Source organism: Ambystoma mexicanum, chromosome 6q (assembly GCF_040938575.1).
Source record: "Ambystoma mexicanum isolate Mex_15411 chromosome 6q, UKY_AmexF1_1, whole genome shotgun sequence".
NCBI classification, from domain to species: Eukaryota; Metazoa; Chordata; class Amphibia; order Caudata; family Ambystomatidae; genus Ambystoma; species Ambystoma mexicanum.
In genome coordinates, this window is record NC_090937.1 from 1,196,243,117 (window position 1) to 1,196,258,972 (window position 15,856).

Genomic DNA, 15,856 nt, shown 5'->3' on the forward strand with positions numbered 1-15,856 from the left:
ATTGTACTAATAGTGGGCTTTGTTCTGCCAGAAGGCTGATACATTGTCATAACTGATTTTCAAAGAATGCATTGGAGGTCCAAATCACATTTGGTCATTTCTCCCATGATATGAAAACAGAAAATAGGGCTATGGTATATCTTTCTTTGTATTGAGCACATTGTACTCTAAGTTCATTATATAAGTACAAAGGTAATTGCATTGTTAAGTATAAAGAGTTTGATTTCGTGTGCAACCATATGCAGTTTGTTAGTTTTTATGTAAAGTGGCTGTGCAAAAACAACACTTATTTAATTTAAACATTGTGATTAAGAGCCATTTCAATTTAACTGTACTTTACAGAGATGACAAGGTGCATATTACAACACAGGCTTGGTATCATTTGTGCAGCATACACAACACAGAGTAAGAGGCTACCCACGTATGGTTATTCTAAAGCAAAAACTCAAATGTGGGATCTACATACAACAAAAACACAAAAGAAGAGGGTTCTGCAACGTTTAGAACTGAATTACAATAAGGTCCAAGCCTAGCACTCAAAAAAGAAATTGCATCAAGGCAATTAGTTGATATAACAATTTAATCACAGTTATGAATTCATAATTGTTGACAGCATATTAAAACATATGTACAAAGAAAAAGCCTATGGTGGCCTAATTTAAACCAAAAATGTTTTAAGAAAAACATTACATAGAAAGATGATGTATTCTTATCGTGTCCATCCCTAATGCACAAAACAACACCAATTGTGCCAATTTTACATCAAAGCAATAAACATATCAAACATAAACAAAAATAAGGAATGCTAAAAAACATGACCTAGTTTTCACATACACCTAGCACTGCACTTGAGTGTCAGCTCATGCACCCAAACATTGTTCATGTGTGCTTAACGCCTTATGTACTCATGTATTCATTGATCAATATAGGCATACCAACGCAAATTAAGTTCACTTTCCCCAGTTTGAAGGATTTTTGGGGACCCCTACCCTTTATTTTTCATTTTTTCAATGTAGCAATCACAGCGGTAGTCTAAAGGAGTTGAATTTGCCTACTCGAGTTTCTGCTGCAATGTTGGCCCAGAAATGTACAATGGTCCAGTCGTCTTCAGGGCATAAAATAAGTTCATCTGAGAAAACAATGTTCAAGGCAAATCATCTAGTTCACAGTTTAAGGATTCATCCTCCAGCACTGCAGATAGTTGTACACGCATGTAGCCTGTCACACACTGGCTGCAGATCACCAACCACATGGGGTGTCTCAAATCAGAGATCTAATGGGGAGGCAGTTCAAGGGAAGCATTCAGCAGAATAGATACAGCTTAATGATGTAATGAAACAGCAAGACTACGTCAAAATATGAGCAAGCATCAAAGTAATGAAGACAAACACATACTCTGTGGGACAATATAAGCCTACTTGGCTATCACGCTCAAAGTGGATTCCTCACAGAGTATGAGACTGCTATGCACCGGGCCCTAGGTCTAGCTGCCAGCTGACTTTCATCTTCGGTATGGCTACATAACAGTATGAGCCGGTGCGATTAAGAGCAATTTCAATTAAACTGTACTTTACAGAGATGACAGAGTTCATATTACAAACCAGTTTCTGTATCATTTGTGTAACATGGCTGTGCTAAAGGAAGACTATACTTTTAATTAGCTTTGGCTTAAACAAGTTGCTTCCAGAAATGTACATTACATCGGTGAAGAGTGATGCACAAAACATTTTATTTATCAAACCCATATTCCGTTTGCAGTAAATATATTTTGACAGACCACTGTGCATTGTATGCACACAAATAATACACAACAATGAACACACAATGCAGGACATGTGTAACAAACGCCAGTTACTTAAACTTGCTGTAAAGGCTGGTGTATGTTTTTCAGAGGCTGAAAAGAAATAATGAAAGCCCTTCTGTGCTCCCCCTAGAAAATATATAAAACTAATCATATTATAAAATGAAATGTTTGCAGATATAGTAGAGTGATTGTGAAGCATGTGTTTTGTATTTGATTTGACATTGAAGATGTGTTATGGGCTGATTCATGGTATTTTAGTAAAGCAGCATTCCATTCCCAGCTGCCATTCAACTAAAATTCAATGTTCCTATGTATGAAATGTGAATTGTATTTAATGCCGTGGTCCTTTAAAATGACTGTCACCAAGTAAATAGCCATTTTATGTCAAATTAAATATCGAATGACACACAGCTATAAGGACATTGACAGTCTCAAAAACCGACTCTCGCAGATCCCGTCTTCGATAACCAATGCATACTTGAAGCTCAAGCGCTGTAAGACCGAATTCCTACACCTCACCAACAACACTGAACACCAAGAAATACAGACCTGGCTATCAACCATAAACCCTGAGGTCTTCACACCTGAGCTCACCTGCTGCGCCAAGTCCCTCGGGTTCCATATTGACAAATATCTCTCCTTCAAGACACACATAGGTAAGAAAACTCACACAGCTTGGTATCAGCTCTCCCTCCTCTGGAATATCAAGCCCTCCCTCCATCTGCACAGCTTAAGATCCACCGTTCAAGCACTGGTCCTACCCCACCTAGATTGGGGCAATGCCCTCGTCAAAGGCCTTCTCTCTTCCTCCCCTGTGTCCCTGAGAAGTGACCGATATGCGGCCGCACACCTTATCAAGGGTATACGCAGATACGACCACATCAGCCCGTCCTCATCAACCTTCATTGGCTCCCACTGTATGAACAAATCACCCTCAAGTCATCGAGCTAGTTCGGGGATAAACTCAGCATCTCCAGAAGACAGCGCACCACCAGAAGCCAGGGCAGATGCAGAGCTGAACTCCGCTTCTGCAAAAAGGAATGGACTAGAAAACAAACCTTCTTTGCCTACACCCTAAGACTATGGGTGGAACCTCCTCCCTGACAGCATCAGACTCACCGCCACGCTCCTACAATTCAGAAAAGGACTCAAGACCCACCTCTTCAATGGAGTCTCCCCTCCTCAACACCTAGGCCATCACTTTCGCCCCAGCGCCACCTGATTCACTAGACATTGTCTGTCCGTCTACTTCCTGCCACCTTGTACAGCTGCACCCCTCCTCTGTGCCCCTCTGTACCCTGCCCCCACTGTATATCTGTTCTATTGTTAAATCTGAAAAACGCTCCAGTATTTATATGTACTGTTGAGTACCTCTGTAAAGTGCTCTGTTGTGAATCTGTATTGGTGTATACTTCTGTGAAGTACTCCTTTGCTTCTCAAAGCTAGGGCCACGTTCAATACATACCATAGCGGCTACCTCGATATGAAAGGGTACAATTTAGAAAAGAACTCAAGACCCACCTCTTCAAGGAGTCTCCCCTCCTCAACACCTAGGCCATTACTTTCGCCCCTGCGCCCCCCTGATTCACTAGACACTGTCCGTCCCTCTACTTTCTGCCACCCTGTACAGCTGCACCCCTCCTATGTGCCCCTCTGTACCCTGCCCTCACTATAAATCTGTTCTTTTGTTATATCTGAAAAATGCTCCGTTATGTATATGTACTGTTGAGTACCTCTGTAAAGCGCTCTGTTGTGAATCTGTATTGATGTATACTTCTGTGAAGCTCCTTTGCTTCTCAAATCTAATGCCACACTCAATACATACCAATAATAATAATAATAATAATAATAATAATAATATAGGATGTACATGTCAGTGAGTTTAAACAATACGAAATGAGCAATAATTGAAGGACCGGATCACGTAGTGACACCCTGGGCTTGATTTGCAAGTGTGTTTCATAATGATGCAATCACACTGAAACATGCTTTGCAAGTCAGGCTCCATGTATGTTTAGCCACCTATTCACTGTGCCATACAAAGAAAAGGCAACGCTTTTTTTTTTTTTTTTATAACATATGTTGTTGCTTTTCTTTCAGGAGACAGGAATGATAGGAACGACTGGGTTAGCATACTTCAGAATGCTTTGAAGTACCATGCAAACGCCTCTCCTGCCCAAGCCATCGCCCCAGACAAGAGCGGCTACCTCGATATGAAAGGGTACAAAGGCAAGATGTATGCAGTGCTCAATAAGACCTCCATCATGCTCTGCAAAAACGAACAGGTATATGTTTTACTCCCTGAAAACACTGAAAAAAGCAATGATGTGATATGAAAAATTGTAACTAAGAGAGAAAAATACAAAATCCTCATGTCAAATCGTCACTGTGATTGTCTTCCCAAAAATTAACCTGAAGGAGTCCATTTTGTCGGCTTTAACACATGTTTTTCTATATTCATTCACACAAAACAATACGTAAAGGGCTTTCATTTATGAATGACACATCCTAAAGTGCACACCGGCTCAATAATAGCAGAATAAGGGCCTGATTTACAAAAAAGTTGTACAATGGCGCAGACCCATTGAAAATGCTTTGCAAACGTGTGTCAAAGACTACAATGAAAGTTGAATTCGCGTGTGTTGACACGGGCAAAGGAAATGTCTATGAGGGTTCCATTGGTCATGTGTGTTCCACAAACAATAGCACGTACCCCAAGTGTTCTAAAGTTTTCACATAACCGACAATTTTGAGTGTACCATAGACACAGTCGTGTAGGCCAGTGGAGAGAATGCGGCCATATTTGATCAACATTCTGTATAGATATTGGACGCCACTGATCTGTAGTCACAACACACCTTATCAGCAGTGCTACTCTGTCAGTCAAAAGGTTATAGTGATGTGGATGTGTGTGAGGGGCTCGCTCCCCGCCGCCTCTGGGTGCCATGGAAACATATTACCTTCTAATCAGGTGGCTGCTGTCCCACAAGATTAGCTTCACTGATTTAAGGGCTGGTGACAACTGACTGGCCTCAGCAACCTTGCAGTAGTCTTTAAGGATGCTGAGGGCGGAAAACTGCATTGAAGAATGCCTTTCTAAAACGCCACGCTGTTCTACTTATATTTTAAATCCCTCTAAAATCAAATGCAATAACTTGTTGGGATTTGCCATGTTGCAAGAGGTGGCTTCGCGCAGAAAGCATGCTGACTCATTTTATGTGGCGTGATATTGCATTTCGTCTGTGTTTAAAAACGTGAAATCTGCACCCCAGATACATACTTCCTTGCAAAGTCATAAAGACAACCTTTTCTAGTTCCTATAACACAATTGCAGCAGGGACGTCATTGTGGGATCACCAGGGGTCGCAATTACGACCCCTGAGGTTTCCTTTGCTACCCCTGTGGTCTCCCTTGCTACCACTAAAAAAAGAATAATACAAAAATATATATATATATTTTTTTTTACGTTGAAGCTCCTGGCCTGTGGACAGTGGCATGTGGCTCTTTGTTTCTGGAGAGGCTGGAATTGAAGTCGAGTCCTCTTTAAAAAAAAAATACAGGGGCTCCACATGTGTAACACTTTGAGCAATTACCCTAAATAAGAAAGAATAGGAAAAACAAATACTTTGTCTTTCTGGAATTCTATACAATAATTGCTAGACTCATTAAAGGGTGAAAGGTCATGTTCTATCGCTTGCCATGATGTCATTTCAGGGTGGGGTCAAATGACATCACTTCCTGTGATGTTGTCAGTGGTCAAGGGTCATGTGTTGTCACTTCTGCTACCCCTGGCATTTTGGTGAAATGACGTCCCTGAATTGCAATCATCATTCCTGGCTTTTGTTATCAGCTGGTTGTATTGCCGCAGTGAAATCCATCACCTGTTCCCATCTCTCAGCTCTAGAGTCTACCCGAGTTTATCTGATGTATGGAGCTTGGTGGGTTATTCATCATATTGTGAGCTTTTCACCACGCCATGTCCCAGGAGGATAGCTCAGCGGCAACGTGCTCGCCTTGGAAGCAAGATGACACAAAGCAACACAGGTTCAATCCCTGGGTCCGCGCTTAGAAATCTCTGGGTATTTAAGCATGTTATAAATACGCAACTAAGACAAACAACTACACAACTAAGATAAACAACTCCTGTAACAGCGCCTCGATGCCCCCGGCTGTGTGAGGGCTTAAAAAATGCAAACAAAATAAATAAACACATGTGCACCTGCACCCAATTTGCGAGCTTGCACCCTACATTGCACTGGAGCACAGCACAGGGCCATTCCAGCAAACATAATGCAAACCCGTTCAAGTCCTCTATGAAGAAAAACGCTGTACTTTGTATGTGCTGCGGGGGGTTGTATCGTTGAACGCCAGTCCCCTCAATCCAAATTATTATACCACCTTGAAAAGGCCATGCCTTTGTTATATCCTGAGCGGCATGCATATCAAGTATTTCCAGCAAGCATCGCATGCTTACTTGTGTTTCTGTCTCTTCAAAGGTGAACCTGGGTGTAGTCGTTTCTAATGTGACGCACTTCTGAGAACAGGCACCATTTAAAGTAAATCTCATGATCCGTACTTGGAAATATATTGCCGTGGTTCATTTCCCAAGTACATGAATAACATTGTCAATAGAATTGTTATGCTACAATATATGAAGGTATTTAATATAATGTGAATATTTACATATGGGACTGAGCAGTTTATACAGTTTGAGTGTCGTGTTACGACAGTAATTTTAAAACATGATCATAGAGCTAATACTTTTCCCCCTGAAACATGTTTTCGTTCATTTATGTTGACATTGACATTAAGTTTCAAAGTCCCGATAAATACTGTTTTACCAGTAGGGGGCAATGTTGGATTGTCATGTGAACACACTGGGCGAATAGTTGCGTAGCTCAGCTCATTCTCGAGCTACTGGTAGACTGCCTGGCAACATTGACATTCATATCCATGCTGCGACAACTCCCATGGAGACTTCCAAGGGGTTATTATGACTGCAGGTCAGAAAGATACCTACTTAGACTAGTTAGAGTTCTGAGATAGGATCAGGTCATACTGATGGGAGAGTTTTGTTGAAAACATGGTTATAGAACATCAATTGACCTTGTATAATTTAAATCCTTTCTGTCGCTAGTTCTAACAGAAAAAATGCAATTTTGATACTGAATTAAACATTTAAACAATCAAATAACAGAACGTTCTTTAAAGTTACCAATTTAGCTTTCTGAAACGAACACGAAAGATGCATACATTGTAAGTCAAAGATGACAACAACAAAAATGACATTGAAAAAAGAAATCTTCAATAACATCCTGAATCTTCTGCGGTTTGAACTGTGACGAGTCACAGAAAATATTTTGGTAAGGTAGGAGAGAGACACGTATAAAAGACATTTATAAATAATGTATTTTATATATTTCATTAACTCTTCATAGGCGCCCAACCTGTGTGTGGAGCATTCATTATGAAGGACGCACCCCCGTACCTGTAGCCTATGACAGAAGAAGCAAATAACACAGACTTGTCAATAGAAAGGGTTGTCTAGCTTGCTGCTGTGACGGATTGTCATTTAGCAAGGGTGTAGAGGTTCTGGCGTATTTGCTGTTTTTTAATTAATAAAACAACGCTGCTAATACCATCTCTGGAAGGTCAATCTGCTAATCAGATTCTCTCTAAATCCATGATGTGCACGTGTGTCCTGCTGCATAAGTAGCCTGATCTGGAGTGCCTGCTCTCCAGTGCACAAAACAAGTTCAGAGGTCTTAGGTGCCCATTTGACAGTTTCAGTGACAACCAAGTCTCTGCAGCATAGAGGATGTGTTTAAGATATGCACCCCATTTCAAACACTACAGCGTTTAGTTTACGGTCCTACTGGCACATGAAACATTAAATGTAAGCCACAGCTGAGTTTAATGTATGGTAGCCAGCTTCTCTCATAGTTATTCAAGCCACGTCAATTTGATATCACACATGTGTCAGCCCCATGAACCTACTTCAGCTTTGGAAGAGATGTGTGTATTCTCCCCGGACAGGCTGTTGCTAGCACGATTCTAGCCTTAGGGATTGACTCGCTTTGTTCCTTTGTAAGGGCAGGTAACACTCTACCAAGAGAGAGAACCGCTCTACAGGAAGCTGTCCTGTGAAAAGGAAAACAAGTGCACTCCTATTCACAAAAGATTTACTGGGATTGCTTTAGCATTCAATTTTTAGCTTTCTGGTATCTTTGCCATATGTAATTAATTTTGTTTGCCCCTTATCTGGGGTTAAGTGTGCTAGTATTATTGTGTCTGCATCCCGCTACCGGTTTTAGAAGCAGACGTGCTCTGATTGGCTTAGGCCCTGAAAGCACAACTTCCAGACCGCCTGTTAGTTCTTGTGCCTATTTTTTGGCATTCCAGGTGCGAGAGCGCCGGTGCGAGAACACCAAGCGGTCCGTGAAGGGACGGAAGCACGAAGCTCCCCATTATGGGGATTGCTGAAGTCCTTGGGGCGATTGCTGCAGCAAGAACCATCTTTGTGAATAACAATAGGGAGAGAGATAACCTTTCTAAGGTAACTCCAGCTGCTAATTGTGCCCCAGTTAGCTCTGAGGAAATAAATCCTGATTCCTTACTTAGGGATGTGGTTACCAAACCCATAGATGCTACATCCATCCCTGGTATGGTATTAGTTGCTCCGCCTGTTATGTTAGATAACAATATTCCTCTAGAATTAATAGGCCAATATGGTCAGTTCTCTGATCACACTGGTCCTTCACTCTTAGAGGAGCCATCATAGGACCTGATGACGTGTTGCCCGTTGCCGGAAAACACACACTTTGTTTATCTTCCCAAAACAAAAATCACCCCGATATCTGAGTTAAAAATTGTTTTGTTAAATACTCAGTCTTTGATTGAACATGTTATCAAAGTATCTCATATATCACAGATATGAAAATTGATATCTGCGCTATTACAGAAACCTGGGGTCACGAGGCAGCTGGCCCTTCGCTGAGTCTGGCTATTCCTGATGGTTATAGCATGCTTAGACAGGAAAGGACATTGGGAAGAGGGGGGTCGCATTCATTTTTAAATCCCATCTCTCTACTTGGGAGATGAAATGCCAAACCATTGTAGGCATAGAGTTGACATTGGTCAAGACTGGCCTTAATGCAGAGTCCACTGTTAACCTTCTTTTGTTATACAGACCTCCTACTGTTATAGAGGATTTTACTACTGTCCTTTCTAATCTTATTCTCCAATTTCTTAAACCAAAAACCAGGTGTTTAGTATTGGGCAACAATAACCTTTGGCTAGGGCAGGAATCTGATAGTAGAGCTTCAGACCTTGAGTGTGCATTGTCCAATATGGGTTTCATTCAAAAGATCAATGAACCCACTCACGGCAAGGGGCATACTCTTGACTGGGTCTCTACTCTTAATATTACTACTAAAGATTTTTATGTGCACGCATGCCCGTGGTCAGATCGTTTATTTGTACATTTTACGTTACAATCTGAATTTCCTATAAAATTGAAAGGCCTGCATAAGCAAGAGTTTGGTTATAGAAATCAGAGGAATCTTACTTGGGAACACATTGAACCCCATCTTAGTTCTACACTATATATATCTAACCTAGAATCAGCTAAGGAGCTCCCTGAAACTCTTGTTTCTTCCTTTAATAACATCTCAAACTCTAGCTCCAGTAAAAAAGAAACTTCAAAAAGTTGCTTGTAATAGGAACACTTGGTTTTCAGAAGAACTCAAAAAACTTAAAGCTCATATGCTCAAGTGCTTTTATGCCTGGAACATGAACCACTCTCCACTTACTTTGGTAGCCTACAAAAGAACAACTAAAGACTACAAATTAACTATTGTTAATGCAAAAAAAAAATAGCCGTAATGCTAGAATTCAGAATGCACAATCTGAGGTAAAATAATTATTTAAGGTTCACGGTTATAATGGTAGCTGACTAACCAAAATTATAGAACATCTATAAAACCACAACTTGTAAAGGAGATCCCTGTTGAGCGGTTATTATCTTATATTACCTATCCTTCCACACTGTTAGATGCTATTTGCAAATTTGTCAATGCCTCTTTCCAAGAGAACTCTGTGCCTATTGGTCTAAAATAGGCGTGGATGATGCCCATTCTTAAAAAAAAACAGGTTTACCGGATGATATCCCGCTGAGTTACAGACCCATTAAAAATATTCCATTCTTGCTAATAAAAATTAGACCGGGTTGCTTATGTCCAGATCTCTGCCCATCTTAATGCCCATCCTATTCTTAATAAGTATTAATCAGGATTCAGGCAGGTGTTTGGGAGTGAGACTGCCCTGCTGGAACTGGAATCCAGATTAGTGGATCGCATGGATTGTAAGAGGATTCAATTCAATACTACAGCTAAGTCAATGCCTATTCTGGGATACTGAATGGAAACCCTTATTGATATATCTTTATGTCCAGTTCATGACTTTTTGGATGACTACCACTATATAACACCCCTCTCTTAGAATCCCCCTGACCCCACTGAGCCAAGAAGTAGTTCTGTTTTGCAAGTTTAAAAGGTTTATTTGAGAAATAAAACAAAATATAGATACCACGCTTTTATAGTAAATTAACAATCGATATCGCCCTTATAAATATAATGTTAATCAACAATGGGTAATCTGACACTAGCACACTTCTTTATAATCAATGAGGAGTGGGTGTAGGATGGATAAGGCAGCAAACATACTTTTATGATTTCAAGGGAAAAGCAATGAGGAATAAAATGCAGTACAGAAATACTTGATATGATTTTAGCAAAAGATAAGATAATCACTTTTTCTCTGGCAATTCACCCCCCCCCCCCTCCTATGCAATGTAAGAAATGGAAGGAGATGGAAAGAGGAGCACACAGTTCTCAGGAATGCAATGAAATACAATACGAAATTCAGTTCCCCCCCAGCAAGCTTAGAGAAAACCGGTATGAGTTTTAAAACACAGGCCCAAGTGCTTTGAATGTGGTGGCAATGAAGTGAGAAATATGCTGAAAATGCTTTTAATTCCCTTTTTAGGAGGTTCAGGGTGAGTGAGAGATACTTGGGATGAGTTCGGGCTCACTTTAGCAATGATTCAGAGATGGTGATTAAGAGGCAAACAAATTTTTAGCAAGGAAAGAAATGACTGCTGATGGTTACACGTGGCTGGATTTTTAATCAAATCGCAAATCGCGGTAAAATTCGCGAGTGCGTGAATCGTGATCAATTAAGACTAGCAGCACTTCACAGTGATCTGGTCTCTGGGTCTGCGGTTCTGCACGGTCTGGTCTGGCACTGGTCTGGTCTGTCCGGATACAGCGGTCTCTGCACAGCTCCTGGATCTCTGCACTGGTCCTGGCAAAAGTTCTTGGCAAGGGATTCAAGCAGCTCACCCGGCTGTGAGTAGCTTGCAATGATTTGAGGCCTGCTGCAGAGAACTCAGCTTCTGGTTTTAGGCCTCTGATTTAGGTTCTAAAGTATAAGTTCTAGGTTCTGGAGGATGTAGCTGGAGTCAGTCTGGAACTGGTATCTTCTGGATGTTGTGTGGTCCAGCAAAACGCTCCGCAGCAACTGGATTTGAATGTCTCTACCTGTCCCAGCAGTCTCTTTTTATGTGTTTTGAAAATGGGTGTGTGCCTGGGCCTAGCTAAGCCTGCCCCTCTCTACTTGTCATTGGCCCAATTCTCCCCTCTCCCATGATTGGGGGAAGGAAATGTGAGTCAGAGTGATGCTGTTTTATGGCCTGCAGAAAGGACACTCCCCTGTCAAATTCTACACAAATCTATATTTGACCCAAATACATATTGCACAGATACGCAGTTGTTTAACATTACATGCACCCATCACATATCACATGAGGTATACTCTGTTCAAACTCTGCTCTTCCTGGGGGCTTGCATTCAGAAATGGCAACATTTTGCGCTTTTTAGTAGCTTTCCCCATATCGGATTTTTCTACAAATGTATACAATTGTGTGCAAGGCATGTGGGCATTTAGATAAGGAAGTGTCAGATGTTTAACCTGCATACATTTAGAGTAACAACCTCTTTTCCGCTCGTAAACCCCCAGATCATACCACCGGGTCCTAAAACCTCTTTAACTGTGGGCAGAAAAATGCACAAGAATTATGGTATCATTTAGATAATTTTGACAAGTCCGCACCATGAGTTATACATCTTTCTTAAAATCATATTCTGGCCAACAGGGGTGTGTCTTCCCAGGTCACATGGTTGAGAAACCAGTTTGCCCACTTTCTTTAAGCTCAGCCTGTTCTCAGAGGGGGCTGCCCCTCCCCGTTTCTGCCAAGAGGAAGCCACTTTACGACCTCCCTTATAAACCATCTGCCTGAGTCAAGGAAGGGCTTTGTTCAAAAGGAAGCCATTTACGACCCCCCCAATAAACCATCTGCCTGGGCCCTTTGTTTAGTTTCTTGCAGTCCCCTGGTAATTCAATCAGAGAGTGTGTGACCTCCTTTTGGCAGGGGCGACAGAATGCAGCCAGGCCTGGGAACCTGTCAGGCAGACTTGGAATCTCTTTAAGCCAGTTTTTAGCTACATGTCATTTTTTGTTCCCCAGTTTAAGTCAATACAAGTTTTACATATGCAGCTAGAATGCTGATTCTAAGTTCAAAACTATGACATTTTAACAGTTACAAACTATGTGACACTCAGAAGTAGGTCACTCAGTTAATTTAAACATTTCGATTTTGTTGGTTTTAATCCAGTTTCAGTTAGGCTGCTGAAATGCATAGCTCAACCAGTTTTGTTATGAACATTGTTTTGGGCTCTTCATCTTCCCAGATTTTGTATGCACACATACTTCATTCTGCCAGATGTCCGCTGGTGTTCAGTGAGAATTTTGGATGTGTTGCAATGTTTGAAAATAGGCATTTTGAGCTGGCATTCAGAGAAACCAAAGGTAATTTTAAAGTGTTTTTGAGCTAACAGGCGCTGCTGTTTTACCTTTGGCACCCATTCCACTCATGGCACCCTGGCCCATCATGCTCGCACTGGTGGGTGGCAAGTTAGGCAGCCATTTTGGTGTACGCACAAACTGCATGGTTCTCCTGGATTCTGGCGCACAGGTGGGCTTTTGGCCATCTTGGATTTTCTAAGCCCACAGCACCAAATGTTGCAGCATGATAACTCAAACGTGGGTCAGGACACCCAACAAGGCCCCCCCACGTGACTGCACTTTGAATTTGAGTCGATGGGGAGTTGAGTGCACAGACGGTTTTGACCCACGCACTGGTATGTCCGCATAATCTTCTTCAAATTCTGCAAATGGCACAGTTCAGCATATTTTCCTCCCTCCAGTCGATCAATCAGTTCTCCTTGCTGGTCCTGATGGGAGGATTGGGCGGTACCCTGGGCCCCTCGGTCTCTGCTACCGGTCTCCGGATCGTCCTCCTTGGCCAGTCTCCAGGTTTTCTTTCTCCTAGGACGACAAAGGAAAGGCGGCAATACCTATTCATGGACATTTCTCCCCCACCATTGATATAGTGGGGTGGCATATCTATTTTAGAACTCAACAGATATGAACATGCACATTTTTTTAAATTAAGCAACAGGAACACATAAACTTGAGAAACACAGAATTTGATAGGCTATATGTAGGATATTTTAGGGTTGGAATTGAATTACTCTGGAGCGGTACCCTCTGGGATTACAGAGGACTCCTCCAGTTGCTGCAAAGTGTGCCTGGGATGGCAACACTTCAACTGGTTTATGTGGACCCACTTGTCTTCCCCCTCTGCCAAACCGCCTTTGGGGATGCGGATCTTGTAGGCCACAGGGGAGATCTTGTCTATAATCTCAAAGGGTCCCTTCCATGTAGGCAAAAATTTTCCCTGTCTTGCCTGGTTTCTTTGGAAGTTGTATAAATAGACCCGGTCCCCCACCTGATATTCCTTCCTGGAAGTTTTCACGTCATAGTGGGTCTACATACTCTCGGCACAGGCATCAGCTAGGTTGACTCTCTCTTCCACCATCTGCCTGAAGCCTGGAAAGACTTCTGGTTTGGCTATCCCAGCTGGGTGGAGAAGTCCCTGGTCAGAGTGCTGATTTGGACTGGAGGCCTCAGGTGGGAAAGGCAACCCTCATGGACCTGGAACATCACCTCATCCCTCCTGAAGTCACAAGTCACATCTTCCTTACCATAGGGGCAGGAAGTGTACACCAGGAAGTTCCCCCCATGCCGGGTAAAAATCCTGTCTGGTGTTGTATTGTCATCACTGTCACTGTCAAAACAGTCCTTGAGGATTGGTCCTAACAGTTCATTTCCTAAATCGATGGAAAAATGTCGGTCATCAACTGCCATTCCAATAATGGTGCCTGCGGCTAGAGTAATACTCTATAAGTCGCTGTTATCCACCTCTATTAGAATGGTGTCATGTTCTATGTTGACTAATGGAGTTGGGTTTACCCCCAACCCTTGCTGTTGGAGAGAAGCGTTTAGATGTATGTAAGCATCAGGGTTTTTCAAATGTTGTCCTCTTTTAACTTTCACTTCCAGGGAGAATTGTCGGGTCCTTTCTGGGATGGTGACTTCCTCTTTGATCTGAATTTCAACTGCATAAGGTAGCAATTGAGCTGACCTAAATGCTTTTTCTGGATCATCAAAGCCCATGGGATTATCCGCTAATCGGGACCAAGCTTTGAAGTTTATTAGGTCCAAACTAATGGCAAAGCGATTGAGAATGTCACTGCCTAAGTAAAAGGCTTGTACGACCCAACAATTATGGACTATGCTCTTGTTGCCAATGGAGATTTTGAGCATACACCTGCTTGGCAGGAGATGTTTGGAATTAGGTGCTTCCAGGTCAATTTCCCAGTTTGAATGTGGGAGTGGCTGGATCTTTTGGGTGTTGGCGGAACATGGCTTCGCTGATGAAGCTCTTACCGTTGTTCACACACACTCGAGCGAGAACAGACTCCTTCCCATCATTTAACTGAACAGGGATGAACAACTGCTCTCCAATTTGCTGAATATCAGCCAGGCTCTTAGCTGATTTCACATCTTTCTGGACTATAGGAGTGGGAGTTTCTGATTGTGGATTAGTAAAGAATTTCAGGGTGTTTCCTTCCAGTGTGGAATACCACCTTAAACTGGAAGGAAGGTTGATTTTCAGAAATAGAGAGGACCCCCCATCACCAGTCTGTTGTCCTACTGCTATTACTGTCACGTCTGGAATTTGGTTGTTCTGGAAGTGAAATTCTACTTGGTCAGATTTTTGTTCAACCATGTGGCAGGTGCCGTTTAAACTTATATGGTTGACACTTTGTTTTAATTTTATTGGTCGGCTAGTCTGGGTCCAGAGGACCTTGTTTACGCAATCTATTAGGGGTGACAACCTTCTCAGGAGGTCATTCCCTAGTAAACAAGGGGTGCCCTCTGGAGTCACTACTATGACCGGGTGTTTCACTTTGTGTTGCCCAATTTTAATGTCCAAGTCTGCAGTCCCCTCAACTGGAATTTCCTTCCCGTCAAAGTTCTGCAGTTGTCCAGTAAGAGAGGTGAGAATAATTCAGTATTTCTCCCCCCTTCCTGCATTTAGTTCCTCAAAGGCCCTTTTGGACAGAAGGGTAGCTTGGGATCCAGTGTCCACCAGTGCCAAAATTGTACCCTGTCCCTGTACTTGTACCGGGGCATAGTATCTTCCCTCCTTCTTCTCAAGGGGGCACAGATAATGCACATTTTTGGACAACTGGTGGGATAACTTTCTGGTTTTGGACATTGCTAGCGAAGAGATTTGGGCAGAATTATGTGGAGAGCCTTGGGAATCTGAAAGAAAAAGTTGGCAACTGGAGATCAGAGCCATTGTGGGTTCCCCTGGTTCCGGTTCTGGGCCGCCCCGCCCTTTTTGGAGGCAGTCATCAGGATGGGTTTGAACCAGGGGATTTCGGTATTGTTTGTTCTGGGATGAGATGATGGGCGGCGGTAGCTCAGTCTCCACATCTCCCCAGTTTGAATTGACATCCCTTGGGACCCATTTTTCCTTGGGAGGAGTTCCCCCATCTCTGAAGGAGAAGATCCTTTTCCCAA

The 15,856-nt window shown here is 42.4% G+C and overlaps 1 protein-coding gene across 3 annotated transcripts in view; it reads left to right on the forward strand.

The window, feature by feature from the left end:
* ARAP2 (ArfGAP with RhoGAP domain, ankyrin repeat and PH domain 2) overlaps nt 1–15,856 on the forward strand; it is a 1,740,202-nt gene that overhangs the window by 711,736 nt on the left and 1,012,610 nt on the right. For all 3 annotated transcript variants that reach the window (XM_069631830.1, XM_069631832.1, XM_069631831.1), the window contains one exon: nt 3,905–4,089. In XM_069631830.1, the coding sequence (XP_069487931.1) occupies nt 3,905–4,089 (185 nt within the window). The remainder of the gene's footprint in view (nt 1–3,904; nt 4,090–15,856) is intronic.